General features: G+C 35.4%; 1 protein-coding gene across 1 annotated transcript; it reads left to right on the plus strand.

Moving 5' to 3' along the window:
• The first annotated feature begins 3,289 nt into the window (after positions 1 to 3,289).
• Positions 3,290 to 14,051, plus strand: LOC141399038 (uncharacterized). Its single transcript, XM_073977013.1, has 2 exons — positions 3,290 to 4,025; positions 13,472 to 14,051. The coding sequence occupies exons 1-2, from the start codon at positions 3,785 to 3,787 to the stop codon at positions 13,726 to 13,728; spliced, it is 498 nt and encodes a 165-aa protein (XP_073833114.1). The 5' UTR covers positions 3,290 to 3,784; the 3' UTR covers positions 13,729 to 14,051.
• The last annotated feature ends 6,248 nt before the right edge of the window (positions 14,052 to 20,299 follow it).

Below are 20,299 nucleotides of genomic sequence, written 5' to 3' on the forward strand. Positions count from 1 at the left end.
ATTGAACAGGGACCTTAGAAAATATCGCATATTAAATTTGAAGGTTATTAAATTAAAATTTACTGAGTTATAGCAAAATCGGAAAATGATGTATAAGGACTATATCAAAATCTGAACCGATTTTTGTTAAAGTCGATAAAACTGATCAATGATCTAAGCAAACATCGCATATTAAATTTGAACGATGCACAATTAAAATTGACCAATTTATTTCAAAATCGGGGAAAGATATATATAGGGGCTATATCCAAATCTGGACTGATATGGACCAAAGTTGGTATTATTCATTCCTATGCCCTCATAAGTACTTGTACAAAAGTGCATCATCCTAGCTCAACTCCTTTTATTTTTGTCCACGTTTACAAGGAAGCGGCACCACTGTGCGACGTTGCAACTCTGGAGAGAAAGAAAGCATAAGGACCAAGGTTCCTAAACTAAACTAATATGTACCTACACTACCTTTATTTATTTTCTTTATCAGGGCTTGAGTCGCGGTTTCATTCCGATGGAGGTTTAATTTGGATGGGTCCTCCAACAACAGTACTATTTTACGGAGTTTTGGGAGCCGATAATGGTTTCGGCTCTCTAAAGACTGCGTGATATAGTACGCGGTGCCCTTTGTCCTTGTTAGATCAACCAGCGAAAGGTAATCAAGTCCCACCACAAGAAGAGTGCCTTCCTCTTTTCGCCCCTGTGAATGACTTCCCATCTCTTCACTTCCAAAGTCTCGAGTGGCTTTGGTCAGGTGAGGGATTTTGTTCTTCGGCGCTAGCTTCAGATTTCCACATTCCCAAGGAGTTGCTATATTGTTAACTATTTTACCGAGAGCTGTAGAGTTCGCTAAAGTGTTACATTGTCGATGGTCAGAATAGCAAGATCTGGACCGATATGGACCAAAGTTGGTATTTTTCATTCCTATGCCCTCATAAGTACTTGTACAAAAGTGCATCATCCTAGCTCAACTCCTTTTATTTTTGTCCACGTTTACAAGGAAGCGGCACCACTGTGCGACGTTGCAACTCTGGAGAGAAAGAAAGCATAAGGACCAAGGTTCCTAAACTAAACTAATATGTACCTACACTACCTTTATTTATTTTCTTTATCAGGGCTTGAGTCGCGGTTTCATTCCGATGGAGGTTTAATTTGGATGGGTCCTCCAACAACAGTACTATTTTACCGAGTTTTGGGAGCCGATAATGGTTTCGGCTCTCTAAAGACTGCGTGATATAGTACGCGGTGCCCTTTGTCCTTGTTAGATCAACCAGAGAAAGGTAATCAAGTCCCACCACAAGAAGAGTGCCTTCCTTTTTTCGCCCCTGTGAATGACTTCCCATCTCTTCACTTCCAAAGTCTCGAGTGGCTTTGGTCAGGTGAGGGATTTTGTTCTTCGGCGCTAGCTTCAGATTTCCACATTCCCAAGGAGTTGCTATATTGTTAACTATTTTACCGAGAGCTGTAGAGTTCGCTAAAGTGTTACATTGTCGATGGTCAGAATAGCAAGGTTTCTTGAAACTAATTTCGTTAAAGTTTCTTTTTAAGTTTCGTTATGCTATGTTTACATTTACGAAATCCACTCGATTTCATCTGTCAAATCCATAGGTTGAACGTCAAATGAAATCGAGTGGATTTCGTAAATGTAAACCAAGCATTAGCATTAGTGGCCACACACGTTAACGTGAAATTTAATGCTTGGTTTACATTTACGAAATCCACTCGATTTCAACTGTCAAATCCATAGGTTAAACGTCAAATGAAATCCAGATGAGATTTCATTTGACGTTTGAGCTATGGAATTGACAGTTGAAATCGAGTGGATTTCATAAATGTAAACTTAGCATAAGATTTTTGCGTGTCCTCTTCATTTTACCATTCGCATTTGTTGTGTTTCTCATACCAATAAAACAAAACAAACATAAATAAACTAAAAAACAACACAAAATAATTAATATTAATAAGTAAATTAATATTAATAGTTAACTTTTTTGCTTGTTTTGTTGTTAACGTTTGCATAAGAAAATAAAAATGAAAGCAAAAATCTTGCAACGAATAACGAGAAGAGGCAACACAACAAACACAAAAAACCATATACATGGGTTTCACTACTTCATTCCCCTCGCCTATAAACTTGACGTCGCCATGTTGAAATCGTGCTAGTCTGACCATCCACATTGAGAGGTCCCCCTTAAGCTCACTGGTGATTATTATTTTATAAGGGTGTGGACCAACACCCTTATAAAATGTGATCCAACAATTTGCCGTTGACCATTTTCTCGATAGCTTCCTGACTGTCGTCGTTCACCGCATAATGCAGTTTATCCCTGTAATGCTTTTTAGGCTACATTGGTGTTAGTAGATGACGTTTCCGTTTTGGTCTCCGCGCTCTACTTTCGCTTGAAATTTTACTTCAAAAAAGTTGATGTGCATCTAGGACAATGATGAACGCAAAGAGAGCATTTGTATGGTGAATTGTACGAAAACGTAAAGGCGAGTGCTCATCTATGATCTAGGGGTATTCATCTCCCAAGACGTTGCATGTGCCTCCTAAAATATTTGAAATGCAAAAAGGATCCTTGTAAATACTGTTTAGCATCATTTCTTGATTTTCCTGTCGATCACCATACTGATAATGAACGTGTATATCGTCACCTGAAATGCCCAAAGACGTAACCCTCAACTTAACCCTTTGAGGGTTACGTCTTTGGGCATTTCAGGTGACGATATATACATTATCGAACGTCGGCAGACATTCATGGCATATAATTTAAAACTAGTATACAAAATTAGGATTGCGGTTGCCTGTAATAGTTTACCATGGGGGGGTTAGAGACATCTCTTTAAGCATCGATTATATTGCAATATCGGTCATAAAACTTGTTTTTCTTTGGAATATTTTTATAGACCTATTCAAGTGTATATTGCTGTTAGGAATTATTTGTCTAACCTGTTAATCTTGCATGATAAGTCAAAGCCTACATTCGAGTATTTGGTTTCAAGTCAATATACGCCTCGTTGCGGTGATCAGCTGACATATTAACTAATCTTCGAAATTTGGACTCACTTGAGATAAAGTAGTACGCACTAATTGTTGACATAATGAATGTCCGATAGATTACCCAACTGTCTCCTAGTAGTATTACATGTGTTAAGGCGCATACCATTATTTACATTTTTGAAACTAATAAATTGCTGAGACAATTAAAAATACATTAATTAACAATTAGTTAATAATGTAATTGTTGTTTACAACTTAGCGTTTTTATTTATAAAACTGGTGACGTTTCGGTCGCTTATTTATTCAACAATAGACATAAACAACTTTCACCGTAATCAACAACACCGAACAAAAGAATATAAACCAAACACTTGTTGAGATATTAAACTGAAAAACCCGTGGTAAAATTGTTCAATAAAAAAATTAAATGTAGATTGATAAGGCCTGCCGATATAGATATGCGACAGCAGATGATATACCCCCAATCTACTATGTGTCAAAGCTTTTGCGCCAACTTTATAGCGGAGGTAGTTAGTATCTACTACTACTACACAATCACTGTTAATGGCTGCCTTAAAGAACCGAAGATAACGTTGTTTATCGGCCATAATGGTAAACGTCGTTGTCGTCTTCGTCGTTGATCGTTTGATTTTACTTTTTAACAAACAAAAAAATTATAAAAACATTCCTTTTGCCAATTGTCGAATTCAATCGTTCTGCGAACATAAACGTGAAAACAACTAAAACAAAAGAACAAAACTCTCGAAATTCCATTTTTTCAAACTGTGAGCTATGGCGTTTCCCAAAGAAATCCATTCGCGGGCGTTACTAATTTCGTTCCTAATCACCATTGCCGGTAGTGGTGTTTTTATTTGTAATGTTTCGTCGTCCGATATATCTCATAGCGGTATTGTAACGGTAACAAATGAAACCCGTTATTTCACACAGCACCCGGATGTGAAACCAACTGTCTTCAAAAAGGAATATTATGCCAAGGGAAATATTCTTTTTACATGTGGCGAACGTATCGATGGTAAATGTCGTCAAATTTTGTTGTTGTAGTATTACAATTTCCTTACATGATGTTTAACAATAGCACGCTCCAATTAATTATTATTATACAATGTGGATGTTCTCTTCCTGTTATTGTTGATATGGGAATTAAAGTGTTGAAGTGTTGTGCAAAATGAATATTTGTGAATTTCAAAATCTCGAGGAAATAATTTTCGTAAAATGTTGTTGATATGGGGTTTCCTTATTATTTAATAAGGAAATAACATGTAAAGGCCTGTGTACATAAGCTGCTCTGCCTGATTGCCTTGCTTTCCTGCTTCATTTTTGACATAATAAAAATAAAAGAATAAAGAAGGCCGAGGAAATTTCGAACTGGGTTGCCCTTTTCTTTTTTATTCTTTTATCAGAAGTAAGCAAGGTAAGCAGGCAAGGCAGCTTATGTACGCAGGCCTTAATATAGGTATTCCTCGTTTGCAAAAACGCCGAATAAATCCTCATAAAAAGGTACACCCGGCAAAAAGCTCTAGTGCAAACACCGTTTTAAATGATTTCCTTATTTTTTAATAAGGAATTACCATGTAATATAGATGATTTCCGAATGCAACATGTGAAGGAATTAAGGCATGGGTACATAAGCTGCTTTGCCTGGTTGCCTTGCTTTCCTGCTCCATTTTTGACATAATAAAACTAAAAGAATAAAGGAGGCCGAGCAAATTTCGAACTGGGTTGCCCTTTTCTTTTTTATTCTTTTATCAGAAGCAAGCAAGGCAACCAGGCGAGGCAGCTTATGTACGAAGGCCTTTAGTGTGAAAAATTATTTTCAGATGTGAAGAAATATAAAAAGCTTCAGGAACTTAGCAGATATACGGGAAAAATAACCTTTAATATTTACAAATAATATATTTATGAACAAAATAATACACAAAACTATTATAAATATTGAAAAAGACGATAAAAATAGATTAATAGTAAAACCCCTGTTAGACTATACACCTATAACATGTTTAAGTGCATTATCTCGATTCATTTGACATATATTGTATGAAAATGAAAACTTAAATCGACTGGATTTGCTAAATCCAGCATAGTCTAAATGGGCTTATAGTTTACATTTACGAAATCCACTCGATTTCAACTGTCATTTCCATTGCTTAAACGTCAAATGAAATCCAAAGGATTTCGCATATACGCAAAGGAATGGACAGTTGAAATTCGTAAAATTAAACCAAGCATAAAGGTAGAAACACAATAAAATACGCCGTTTTTTTCACGCTCAGTTTCATGTAAAAGATTAAAGGCCAAGTACTACCTAATTCATTTGAATTAGACCATGTTTACATTATAGCCTTTTGCAGGGTTAACATTCTCAATGAGGACTTATTTGACGTATACGCCAAGGAATTGACATTTGAAACCCAGTGGGTTTGTTAAATCCGGTTATATATAAACGTACTATTAGGTAGTTCTTGTCCTTTAATCTATTACATAAAACTGAGCGCGAAAAAGCGGCGTATTTCGTTGTGTTTCTACCTTTATGGTCTGCTTCACTAAGACGATTCGTAAGTCCCGGTTCACACCAGCGTGAATTTCATTAAAAAATTTCATGGAATTATGCGTTTCTAGATCGAGTTCCATAGTCCCGGGCCACACTAGAGTAATTTCAAAGAAATTTTGACATGAAACTTTGCATATTTTTGGATAAATGCATAATTTCAAGAAACTAGTGTACACGGTTTCATGTGTTCTGCAATTTTGCTTTGTTGCAATATTCGTATGAAACAAACAGACCGTTTTATTTTTCTTTTACTTTCATGTCAAAATTTCAGTGAAATAAAGGTGTGAACAGAATGAAAACGCCGCTTTTTTCACGCTCAGTTTCATGTAAAAGATTAAAGGCCAAGTACTTTCCATTTAGTATTTTACATAAAACTGAGCGTGATAAAGCGGCGTATTTCATTGTGTTTCTACCTTTACTCTTAGTGTGGCTCGGGACATAGTAGAGTAAAATCATGAAATTGCTGTAGTGGGGAACTTGATCAAAGAACGCCTAATTTCATGAACATTTTTAATGAAATTCTCGCTAGTGTGGACCGGGACTTAAGGTGTGAACAGAATGAAATACGCCGTTTTTTTCGAGCTTAGTTTCATGTAAAAGATAAAATACCAAGTACTACCATTTGAATTAGCTGCCTAATTGATTTGAATTAGGTAGTACTTGGCCTTTAGTCTTTTACATGAAACTGAGCGTGAAAAAGCGGCGTATTTCATTGTGTTTCTACCTTAAGACCTTGTTTATATTATAGTCTTTTGCAGGGTTAACATTCTTTATGATGATTTATGTGAAATATAAGCAATGGAATTGACATTTGAAACCCAGTGGGTTTGTTAAATCAGGTTATATATTAACGGACTATAATAAAATTTATTCGAATTACAACCAAACTTCTGAAATTGAATTTTTTTATTTAATTGAAAATGAAATTGAATGAAATATTTTTCAAAAACAGAAGTTTGGTCGTAATTCGAACGAATTTGGTTTCGAATCGTCTTAAACTATGTTTACATTTACGAAATCCACTCGATTTCAACTGCCAATTCCTTTGCATATACGTCGAATGAAAACTCAACTGAAATCGATTCGATTTCATTTGACGTTTGAGCAATGGAATTGACAGTTGAAATCGAGTGGATTTCGTAAATGTAAACCAAGCATTAGTGAAACTGGGGATAAATATTTATGATCTGTTCCTTTACATTTAAAAATGGTAAAAGTGGTGAACTGCTCTCATATAAATTGTATGTTTTAACAAGTAGGAACGGCGTTAAGTTCGGCCGGGCCGAACTTGTTATACCCTCCACCACAAGTTGTATTGAAGTAAAATGGAATAATTAGTTTCCTTTCGTGTATGAAAATTTCAGCAATTTCGGTAAAACAATGTGAGGCACCATTCTATGGGGGCTATTTCAAAACGTCGATATATACCGACAAATTTCTGACGGACAGTTTTTAGGCTCAAAGAAGACTAAATACCAAATGTCCTATATTTCGGTAAGAGAATGTGCGTAAAACTTAAAAAATACCGAAAATCAAGAATTAAGCTTCTATGGGGATATAGGAAGACGTGGACCTATACTCATAATACTCTTCTGGAATATTTTATAACTCTTGGAAGTCGAAATAGCTAATTTCAGCCATTTCGGTTGGATATTGACGTCACAATCTTCAGTATTACGAAAATCGGGAGGTACCGTTCTATGGGTGCTAATCGAAACGTGGACCTATACCGACGAATTTTAGTCAGAAATGGGGCAATATGAAAGCGTGGACCTGTACAGACATATTTCTGGCGAACAGTTTTATATCATATTGAAGACTAAATACCAAATATCAGCCATTTTGGTGGTATATTGAAGACACAACCTTCAAATCGGGAGGTGCCTTTCCATGGGGGCTATATGAAGGCGTGGACCTATACCGACAAATTTAAAGGGGAAGTTTGAGTACCCCAACGAAGTCTAAATACCAAATTTCAGCCATTTCGGTGGAATATTGGGTCCACAACGTTCAAAATACCGAAAATCGAGAGGTACCGTTCTATGGGGGCTATATGAAGGCATGGACCGATACCGACAAAATTCTGGGGGAAAGTTTTGTACCACCAAAGTAGACTAAGTTCCAAATTTCAGCCATTTCGGTGTGATAATGAATCTAAAACCTTCAAAATACCGAAAATTGGGAGGTACCGTTCTATGTGGGCTATATGAAGGTGCGACCGATACCGACAAAATTATGGGGGAAAATTTAATACCCATAAAGAAGACTACGTAACAAATTTCAGCCATTTTGGTAGGATAATGAGGCTAAAACCTTAAATATACCGAAAATCGGGAGGTACCGTTCTATGGGGGCTATATGAAGGTGTGGACCGATACCGACAAAATTCTGGAGGAAAGTTTTATACCCCTAAAGAAGACTACGTACCAAATTTCAGCCATTTAGGTGTGATAATGAATCTAAAACCTTAAAAATACCGAAAATCGGGAGGTACCGTTCTATGGGGGCTATATCAAAACGTGGACCGATATATCCCATTTTCAATACCAACCATCCTGCAAGTAACAAAAACTTCTGTACCAAATTTTGACTCCTTATCTTTAAAATTGCGAGCTGTATCTTGATTTCAACAGACAGACAGACGGACGGACTGACGGACGGACGGACGGACGGACAGACGGACATGGTCAAATCGACATAAAATTTTATGCTGATCAATAATATATATACTTTATAGGGTCTCCGACGAATATTTCGATGTGTTACAAACGGAATGACAAATTTAATTATACCCTCCATATGGTGGAGGGTATAAAAAGTAAGGGAACACTTTGCGGGTAAAACGTGGTAAAAACTGGTAACCTCAGGTACGTAAAGGAACACGACTTTAAATAGTAATATCAAACAAAAAACTATAAAATTAATATCTTCATTCATGATATCAAAACCTACGGCACAGGAATAATTTTCAATTTTAAGGAAATAAATATAAAAAACAACTAAATAAAATTATGACGACCTTTAGCATGAAATATGGAACACGAATCGAAACGTCCAAACTATCTTGCAACCCTCCAAACTGGCACAGCTTTATGAGGAGTTCCACATATAAAAAAGCTTAAGGCCTAGATACATAAAACGGCGTTTGCATTGGAGCTTTTTACCGGGTTAACATTCTTTATGAGGATTTGCTTGACGTTTGCCCTATGGAATTGACATTTGAAACCCAATGGGTTTATAAAATCCGGTTAAATGAAAACGGGTTATAAGCGGCTAGCTTTCTGGCTCTGCTTCATTTCTGATTAAAGAAAGCCGAGTAAATTTTCAACTAGGTTGCCCTTTTCTTTTTTATTCTTTCACCATAAATGAAGCCACCTATGTACCTTGGCCTTGAAGGTCAAGACCTCGCCGCCTGGCTTTCTTGCCTTGCTTCATTTCTGATATATCAAAATAATAATAGTAGTACGTTTAGGCCATATGAGGATTTGTTTGAAATATAAGCAATGAAATTGACATTTGAAACCCAGTGGGTTTGTTAAATCCGGTTATATATAAACGTACTATTATATACATATAACCGGGTTTAACAAACAGGCTGCGAGGCTTCTATTGGTTGCCCTTTCCCTATTTATTCTTTTGATTATGTCAGAAATGAACAAGGCAAGAAAGACAGGCGGCGAGTTTTCTTATATACCGAGTCCTTTAAGCCTGGGTACGATCCCGGTCCACACTAGGAGTAATTTCCTTGAAATTTTGATATGAATGTAGAAGAAAATGTAAAAGAAAACGAATATTGCAACAAAGCGAAATTACCGAACACATGAAAGCGGTAACACTAGTTTGTTGAAATGATGTGTTTTTCCCAAGAAAATAAAAATGCCATGTTAAAATTTCATTGAAATTACTCTAGTGTGGACCGGGACTAAGCAACCTCGTCGTCTGGCTTTCTTCCCTTGCTATGTCTATATTTACATTAGGCAATTTTCCTTACGGCAATTGTCAGTTAGATGGTGAGAGAGGTGAAGCATATGGTAACCCTTTGCCTCTCAACACCCTCTCTCACCAACAAAGTGACAATTGCCGCAAGGAAAAATTGCATAGTCCCAATTTACATTAGGCGAGTTTACTTGCGGCAATTGTCAGTTTGTAGGCGAGAGAGGGTGCTGAGAGGCAAAGGGTTACCATATGCCTCACCTCTCTCTCCTACAAAATGACAATTGCCGCAAGTAAACTCGCCCAATGTAAATTGGGACATAGCAAGGCAAGAAAGCCAGACGACGAGGTTGCTTAGTCCCGGTCCACACTAGAGTAATTTCAATGAAATTTTGAACTGTCGTAAGTCATTGTTATTACACGTTTACGATGAAAGGAAGTATTTTATGGTAGCAAATTTCAAAGTTTCAAATTTCATGAGTAGACCCTATTACATTTTGAAAACCAAATTTAAAAAAAAGTAAAAATATAGCTGATTGTCACTTTTACCTTATATAAATGTGCCTTGTGTTGTCCCTTTCTTCTTTATTCTTTTAACGGCGTTTGCATTCGATCCTTTTGCTAGGTTAACCTTTTTATTATTTGATGTTTGCGCTACGGAATTGACATTGAGCATGGCCCATGACACAAAAATACAGGTACAGCGGCTAAAACAGCTGGTTATCACACTAGTTGTCAAAATTCATTATTGTGAATAAAAACACATACAAAATGTAAACAAGCAATTCACAATAATACATTATTGTGACCAAATTTGACACCTTCTTATTCCACCATGGCACGGCCCTAATTATAAAGGTCTTCTCTTAAGCGAATTCAAACAAACACACAGATTTGAAATGTCAAAATTCATAAAGTAAGGCGAAAAATTGGTTTTCGCCGTGACGGAATGTGTTTGTGGCGAAATTCTTTACTGTCAATTAAGGTAGATGCATACATAAAATTTTCCGAGAAAAAGTTGTAAACGCAGTTATTTTTGATTGGCCTAACAGAAAATGCAAATAGATCGACCTTGAACTGTCAAATAAGTTGTTGTAAGTAGAATTATCATACAAAAACACAACAAATTTTGAAATTAAGTGTACAACAAGAATGTTTTTTGTTTATTTTTTCGCGATGCATCTACCTGCTTCTCTACAGTTTGACATTTCTCTATCTGTTACATTGTTCAAGGCGAATTAAAATGACAAATATGAATTTTGACAGCTCAAATCGAAATTAGCTGTTTTTGAGAGAGGACCTTTATAATTGGGCCATGACATTGAGTTTTTAAAATCCGGTTAAGTGCAAACGGGGTATTAATTTTAATATGTCAGAAATCATAGCACAAAAATACACGTACAACGACAAAAACAGCTGATTATCACACTACACCATTTTCACATGTAATTCGTAGAATTTCATTTGTAATTTGATTATAGCATTGAAATTCGAAATATTTCACTTGTAATTTAAGAATTCCAATTGAATTTCGAATTGTTTCATTTGTAATTGAGAATTCCATTTCTTTTGTAAATAGTTTTTTTTTATTTGTAATTCGAATTTTTCCATTTGTAATTTGAATTTTTCTATTTGTAAATCGGTTTTTATATTTGGAATTTCAAATGAAAAAAAAATTCAAATTACAAATGGAAAAAAATCGAAATACGAATGAAATAATTCGAATTACAAATGAAATAATTCCAATTACAACTGCAAAATTCAAATTACAAATAAAATAATTCTAATCCCAAATGAAATTCTAAAATTACAAAGAAAATAATTCGTATTTCAAATGAAATTCTCAAATTACAAATGAAATAATTCGAAATTCAATTGGAATTCTCAAATTACAAATGAAATGTTTCGAAATACAACTGAAATTATTCGAATTACATGTGAAAATGATGTAGTTGTCAAAATGCATTATTGTGAATAAATGGACATGTACTCAACTGTCCTGTCATGTGTAAACCATTGGTGGGCAAACTGCGAGAGACTCATGTATTTTTTACACTTTCGTGTATGAGGGCGAGCATTTCTACCCAGCAGTGGTGTAAGTCCGTGTTTAGACACACGGGAAAGTAAATTCAGTTTGTAGGCAATAGGGGGTAGGAAAGAGTATTGAGGAGCTCTTTCCTCTCCGCTCTCTCCCAAAAACTCAATTTACTTTCCCGAGAAATTTGTGTGTCTAAACACGGACTAAACGCAGGGTTAACCAGAAATGACGGAAAACTTTACTCAAAAGTTTAACCCTGCGATTACACAAGGCAAGGCGGTTTCTACTACTTAAAGTGTTGATTTTGACCTATCTGCTAGAGTTTTTCCAATTTTACCATTTTTCCGTTCCCGTACTTTTTGTAAAAATTTGTGTGGGAACAATTTTTGTACTTTTGCTAGCATTTGATCTGTTCCGGAACTGCAAGAATTTACTAATTTTTACTATTATTTTCGATAGCATAAAAGAAAAATTGTTATCATAGTAAAAATTAGCAGATTAAAAAAAGTACGGGAACACAATGAAAAGTCCAAACGTATGTAATGACGTTTGGTCCCACAATTCTCAACCTAAGCCAACATTTTACATTTATTATTTGCAATCTTTATAAGTTTATTTATTTTAATAAAAATACAGTTTATTACATCTCATAAAAATGTTTGTTGACTACTGTCTATTTTGTGTAACCCAATTCTCATGAAGACTGTCATTCGTATACACAAATTATGGCCTACAGGCGACCGATTTAGATATCCCCTGTATAAGTACCAACCAACTACATGTACGTCAAACACTTGAGATAATTTAAAGCACCACCATATGGGTATATGAAGAAAAATAGGTTGTTACGGCCGGTGTAAATTAAACTTGATACTGTTAAAGTCAACTTTTATGTATGGCATGGTGTTAAGGTAGTAAATTTCAGGGACTTAAACAAATTACAACAATTTTTACAACATTTTCTAAGTGTGTGTTTGTTTACCTGTTTTTTGGTTTTTATCTCTGGCTATGAAATGACAATATTTTCCGTAAACTGTAATACATTATTATACTTAAAAAGAGAGAGGAGTAATGCGAGGGGAGGGAAGAAGTTAGGTGACAGTAGTAAGATAACACGCAATTGTGCATTAAAACACATTTTTCCCAAGTACAATAGGGTAAAACGATATTATATACTCTAGTAACAACTGTCAAAAGCGTTTTGTATAGCCTTTTAACCTTACTATGGGTTACATTCATGTTTTATGGACATATGATCTAGGCAGCGATACCCAAAGCGGTGACCGAACAATACATACGGGGCTTTAAAGTACGTTTACATCTACAAAATCGAGTGGATTTCAAATGTCATTTCCACTGCGTCAAATCAAATCTACTGGATTTTACATGAGCTTTTATTTGATGTGCACGCAATGAAATTGACAGTTGAAATCCACGAGATTCGCACATGTAAACGTACTATTTTGTTATCGGTTGTACCCAACAAGCTTTTAGGCAATAAATTCCGTTTTTATATTTTTTCTTCCCTCCATGAGTATACACATAAATACATATGTCGAAATTCCAAGAAGTTCAAATTTACATGGATGCATAGATGAAAGAAATAATAATTATCAACTCGCTGCGTTTATTTATCGATGGAAAGACAAAAAGTAAACGTAAATGAAACGTCTAGCAATTAATGATTGTTGTTAGACAGTGGTAATGGCAGAGAGGGTAAACAACATGAATGCAAGGTCTGGGAATCAAAGTCAATAATTATAGGAAATTTTATATATATATAGATGCAACCACAATATGATGGGACGATATTAGGTGTTTTAATAAGAACACCCAAAAGGGCTATTTATCTACCACATACAAAAGATACCTACATAATAATCAATAATACACATATATTAATCAATACTCCTTTTCCCGATTCGTTTTAATCTTCTAGGTGACATATTGCTTACAACTTTAATGGAAGAAACCGAATATACTCGCGACGAAGATGTTGAAATTGTATTAAAATATCCAGCTAGCGGATATAAGGGTTATGATATTAGTTACGTATCCATCTATGCCTATGTATCGACTACAGCTGCTGATACATACTTTGTTGATGGTGGTATTCGTCAATCCTATGCTGAAATATTAATGGTGGCTAATCAAACATCCAATTTCGGTTTTCAAATTTACATCTATGGTTATTAAATTGAAAATACCGTCCAAACAATTTGAATTGTACTGTAAATATGTAAAAAAAACTGAAACAAATAGAAAAGTAATCAACGATCTGTGATGAAATGCCAAAAAACATAATGTCTCATTAAAACACAAGTAACCAAATGTAAACAGTATTTGTTAAGATATTTCTGTTTAGTTGTTAATAATATTTTAAGTTTTTAAATAGTTATTTATATAAGATTATTTATTTTGCCAAAAAATATAAACTAAGAGAAGACGTATATAAAAAAATAAGAATATAAAATAAGAGAAGACGTATTCTGGAGGAGTACCTATTTAGTAAAAGAAAATACATTTATATTACAAATAGAATATCTAAAATTTCCGTGAACATGCCAAATGTGACAGTGAAATATTCTCTCCAAAAAAACTTTATTCCATTACTTTTTTGTAGTGAAAATAGCAAAAGATCGAACTTCCTCAATTTGTAAGGAATGTGACAGGAATGGAAAGTGGTGCAAATGTCAAAAACTCTGGCGGAGTTTCACGGCCAAATTTTCATTTTAAGACCTTGGTACAAAAGCTTCGGCCAAACGAGCCATGTTCTAATTGGGTTTCATCTGGTTAACTTCCTTTAGGAGGATTTATTTATTTTTCAACGGTAATATGTAAACGCACTATAATGTGCTGTCACATTGAACGGCATTCAGAAATTGATAAATTTGACGGCGAAGCAGTAGAAACTGTTGGGTATCAGTTAGCTGCCAATTCGTAGAGTAGTCGCGGGATTTACGGAGCCCGTAGGACGAAAGGTCTCGTTATCACATTTTCAAAAAGGGCGACATGTCTCTGTATAAGTGCATGTGTACGAGGATCGCCAGGTCTCATGTCTAAGAGTTCATTCAGAGTATTCGAGGGCCGAAAGGTCTCAATAACCTTCTATTTAAGGCCCGACAGGTCTACTACATTAGAGCTTAGTTGGCGAATCCGAGGGCCGGATGGTCTCGATATACGTCTATTTACATAGGGGGCAGATCGGTCTCTCGCATTAGAGTCCATAGCGTATCCAAAGGCAGATTAGTTTCGATATTCCTCGATTTAACGAGCGATTTAATTATAGACAAAGAGAGAGCCGATCGGTATCTCGAATTAGAGTTTATATTTAGCGTATCCGAAGGCCGAATAGTCTCCATATTCTTCGATTTATCGAGAGGGCCGACAGGTCTCTCAATAAGAAGGATTGAGGATATTCGAGGGCCGAAAGCTCTCGAATTTTTTATAGATAAAGAGAGGTCCGATCGTTCTTTCGCATTATAGTCTATTTAGCTTATTCTAGCACCGAAAGATCTCGATAGTCTCCGAATAGTCTCCATATTCTTCGATTTACCGAGAGGGCCGAAAGGTCTCTGCATAAGAAGTGACTGAGGGTGTTCGAGGACCGAAAGCTCTCGACGACGGGTCTCTGTATTGCAGTTGATTTAGTGTGTCCGAGGGCCTACAGATCTCTGCATAAGAAGTGATTTATGTTATTCGAGGTTCATATAGCGTATCCGAGTGCCGAAACAACAAGGGCCGCAGGTATTCTACATTGAGCCGAAAGGACTTGTTACATTCATCGTTGCAGAGAAAGCTGACATAATCTAAAATGCTTTACTACGATAGCAATTGTTACTTTATGGGTATGTTCCAGAACTGCAAGAATCTACTAATTTTTACTATTTTTTCCGATAACATAAAGGAAAAATTGTTATCGTTGTAAAAAATAGTAGATTCTTGCAGGTTCTGGAACAGAGCATATGCTATTGAAAAAATGGTAAAAATTAGTAAATTCTTCCAAATCTAGAACAGACCTAAGGTCTGCTCGATAACTTTGCAAGTAAACAGTAGCTCTGTTCCAGAACTAAAAAATGTTTAAAATTTTTACCACTTTTACACATTTTGCTTTCCCGTACACAAAATTTATATGAAAATCGTTTACGACTTTTACAACTTTTACCACTTTATAAAGTACGGGAACAGGCCAAGTACTTGCATGTACATGACACTACTTCTAATTTCTCGTTTACTGAACAAGTTTGTTACCGAACAGACCTATTTGTTTACTCAGTAATTTGTACAAGTCCAGTAACTTCTTATAAACGCCTAATGCTTGGTTTACATTTACGAAATCCACTCGATTTGAACCGTCAATTCCATTGCATAAACGTCAAATGAAATCCAATGGATTTCGGATGAGTTTTCATTTGACGTATACGCAAAGGAATTAACAGTTGAAATTAGAGATGGTATTTACCTGGTATTTACCCGGTAAATACCCATTTGTGGGTATTTATTTGGGTATTTACTAAATTGAATCGCCAATAAAACATCTTACACCCAATTTCGGGGTTAGGTTGTGAAATCGTTTAAAATGGATAGTTTTACAATACTTTAAACAAGGGCATTTACAAAAATGTTGGGTAAAAACTCTTTAACTGCCGAACCGCTTGACGTAGGCTGACAAAATTTGGCTCAAATATGTCAACTGAACTTCTGGTTTTGAAAATGGGGGCTCTGGGTCCATGTTTTCATATAGCCCCCATATAACCGTACCTCCCGATTTAAGGTGTTTTTATCTATTATCCTCATTTTACAATCCTTGCAAAAATATGTCAACCTAGGTCCACGTTTTCTTCTAGCCCCCATATAAGGTACCCCGATTTTGAGTATTTGCCCAAGTATTGGGTAAAAACTATTTATCTGCCTAACCAATTGACGTATTGTGTCAAAATTTGGCTCAAATCCTTTCTATATCAACAGAACTTCTGATACTGAAAATGGGGGCCATGTTTTGATATAGCCCCCATAAAACCGTACCTCCCGATTTAAAGTGTTTTTTATCTATTAGCCACATTTTGCAATCTTATTGGCTGTAATTTGGGTAAATACTCGGGTATTTACCCAAGTATTTACCCACATGTTTAAAGTATTTGCTTTGTTCCAGAACCTACAAGAATCCAATCATTTTTACAACGTTATGTTATCAAAGAAAAAAAAATAGTAAAAATGTGTAGGTTCTTGCAGTCTGGAACATACATCTTTGCTCTGTTCCAGAACCTGCAAGAAGCTACTATTTTTTACTACGATAAATTTTTTTCCTTTATGTTATCGGAAAAAATAGTAAAAATTAGTAGATTCTTGCAGTACTGGAACAGACCAAATATATGTTTCCTTTTCATCAACAAATGTTAATGCTGAGGAGTTCCTCCTTTCATTTCAAAGCTTAAGGTCTGCGTACATAAGCTGCTCTGCCTGGTTGCCTTGCTTTCCTGATTCATTTTTGACATAATAAAAATAAAAGAATAAAGAAGGCCGAGGAAATTTCGAACTGGGTTGCCCTTTTCTTTTTTATTCTTTTATCAGAAGTAAGCAAGGTAAGCAGGCAAGGCAGCTTATGTACGCAGGCCTTTACCTTCCACTTACCTTCATGAAAACCAGAATATATAATAAAGGCTTTAAATCTTTTCGAAAATGTGGAACAATAATAGTACGTTTATATATAACCAGATTTAACAAACCGACTGGGTTTCAAATGTCAATTCCATTACATATACGTCAAACAAATCCTCATAAGGAAGGTTAACCCTGCAAAAGGCTATAATATAAACATGGCCTAACAAAAGAAAACTTATAAAAATGGGGGTTATTCTATACAACTAACGCCCTGTTCCAGAACCTACAAGAAGCTACTATTTTTTACTACGATAACATTTTTTCCTTTATGTTATCGGCAAAAATAGTAACAACTAGTAGATTCTTACAGTTTTGGAACAGACCAAAAGGTCTGTACGATAACTCAAAAATTTGTACAAACTTTTATAAAATGCTGTTCGATAAGAAACTTGTTGAGTACAAGAGAGAGAGAGAGTTAAGAGAGATTTGTTGACAGTTCTGTGACAGCTGGGAAAATTTGTCCCGTAAAAATTTGTAAGTTTGTCCAGCTGATTTTTAATCAGCTGTTCGATGTAAACAACTTGAAATATTAACATTAGGTCTGTCTGGTTACCCTAAACTTGTAACAATTGGTCTGTTCCTTTACTTAAAAAAAAAAATTAACAGTGGCAAAAATGGTAAAAATGGTGAACTGCTATCATATAAATTGTATGCTTGTTAAAGTAAAGGAACGCTTTGCAGGTTAAAAATGGTAAGAAATGGTAACCTCAGGCAGGTAAAGAAACAGAGCTAATTTGTGCCAATTGTTGCTGGAAGTTTTCTGTTAACACAAAAAGCCAGCAAAGGGAGCGAATCAAGAGAGACATTTTCATAGTTCTTTTACTGAGAGTTTGCAAATTCTTGCTGGACAAATTTGATCCAGCAAGCACTTGTAACTCTTCTTCTTTCTAAAAACAATCAATCAGCTGTTTTTAAATATTCGGTGATTTATGCTTGTGAAAATTAAAAACAAAAGCTGTGTTCCAGAACTAAAAAGTTTTTACAATTTTTACGACTTTTACACATTTTACTCCAAAAACCGTTCCGTACACAAGAAAGTTGTAAAATGTTCACTTCTCTTTAAACAAGAATGGCGCTGAATGACGCTCTCTTTAAAAATTATTTCAAAAAACTTGTGTGTGACAACAAATTTTTTGCAGTTCTCTCTTTTACGAGTTTTACTACTAAAAAGTACGGGAACGAAGCTAAATTTATTGTGGAAATAGCAAGCCTAAATGTGTGTTTTTTTTTTTTTTTTTTTTGGAGAACAAAGTTGCAAATTGTAAAAATTCCTTTTTTTTGGGTCATTTTATTTTTTATTTTTAATAAAATACAAAATTTTTGCTTCCTTTGTTTGTCGACAAATTGTTCTGTTTATGCAAGTCAGCTGGATTTTGCTGGGAAGGTGTCTGTTTACTTTTTACAATTTTCTAGCAAAAGAGAATAAAAACTCCTCACTCTCTGAGAAAGTTCTTGCTGGACAATTCTTGCTGACAGACCTATTTTTGACCAAGAAAATTTAAGAATTTCACACTTTTTTAGATTCTAGAGCGTTGTTTATACAATTATTGCTTTAAATAAGCAAGACACAATTTTAAAATTTATATTTTTGGAAAAAAATTTATCGTAGTAAAAAATAGTAGCTTCTTGCAGGTTCTGGAACAGAGCAAATATCGAAAGAAACAAAAACAATTTTCATACATTTCGGAAACAGCTGACTTTCCTGCAAATTTTTACAAAATCTTGTTCGACAACTTTCTGCAATTTTTCTTGCTTGGCCCCGGTCCACACTAGAGCGATTTCAATAAAATAATTTTATGAAATTAGGCCTTCTTAGGTCGAGATCGCCATTACAGCAATATCATAAAATTACAGATTTGTTCCAGAACTAAAAAGTTTTTACAATTTTTACGACTTTTACACATTTTACACTTCTCTTTAAACAAAACTGGCGCTGAATGACGCTCTCTTTAAAAATTTTTTACACGACAAATTTGGGCGAGTAAAAAAATAGTAACATGGTTGCCGGCGTCTGATTGGCTGATACGCCGACTTTGACATTTGTTCCAGTTTTTTTGACGTATTTTCCATTTTTCCGTTCCCGAACTATTTCAAAAAACTTTTGTGTGAGAAAACATTATTTACATTTTTCTCTTTTACGAGTTTTACTATTAAAAAGTACGGGAACGAAGCTTAAGTACAGTACACATTGTCAGTTTTGAATGACGATTTTTTTGTAATTATCGATAACTGTCCAACCGTCCAGCAACCACGAAATATTTTGTGGTTGCATGATGAATGACAAAAATGAACGGCCACACTAGCAAGCACCAACAAAGCTGTCATTCAAAACTGGCAATGTGTACTGAGCTTTAGAGCTGGCAAACCATCGATATTCCCAACATTAGATATTTTCGATATAATGTTTTAAAATATCAATTGCTATCGATATTATCGTGGGTGACGTAGGGGATGGAAGATACCAAGGAACGGTCCTGACCGGTTTTAACATGGCAAAGCCCAGGATTTATCTTGGTCCCTCTTTCATCCCAAGTGGACACTGACCTCCCCGTGGTGTCACCTGGGGAACTGCCTTTAACACCCGTTAAAGGTAGTGAGCTAACATGTGCCGCGCGTTCACCCATAAGAACGTTAAAAACTTGGGTTTGGGCGTCGGGTTAGTAACCCTCCCCTAGAAAAAACAGCCTACTATGAAAAAACGAAAGAAAAGAAAAACAAACCCCTCTAAAGTTGACGAACCCCGCAAACGTTTTAAGGACCATGATCTGCGAATCTGCACCTGGAATGTTCGCACTCTTTATAGAGAAGGTGCAGTCTTCGCATTGGCAGACGTACTTGAAAAGTACAAGACCGATATTACTGCCATACAGGAAATACGATGGATTGGGAAAGGCGTCACAACAACACCTAAAGGTGACGCACTGTATTATAGCTGCCATGACGTAAAGCATGAGTTTGGTTGTGGATTCGTAGTTAGTCGGAGACTAAAACATCTTGTATCCAGCTTCACTCCAGTGAATGAAAGACTTGCTGCAATTCGAATAAAAGCTAAATTCTTCAACATCAGCTTTATTTGCGCTCATGCTCCCACTGAAGAAAAGGATGA

This window comes from Musca autumnalis, unplaced genomic scaffold (assembly GCF_047663935.1).
Source record: "Musca autumnalis isolate F117 unplaced genomic scaffold, ASM4766393v1 scaffold_3, whole genome shotgun sequence".
Taxonomy (NCBI): Eukaryota; Metazoa; Arthropoda; class Insecta; order Diptera; family Muscidae; genus Musca; species Musca autumnalis.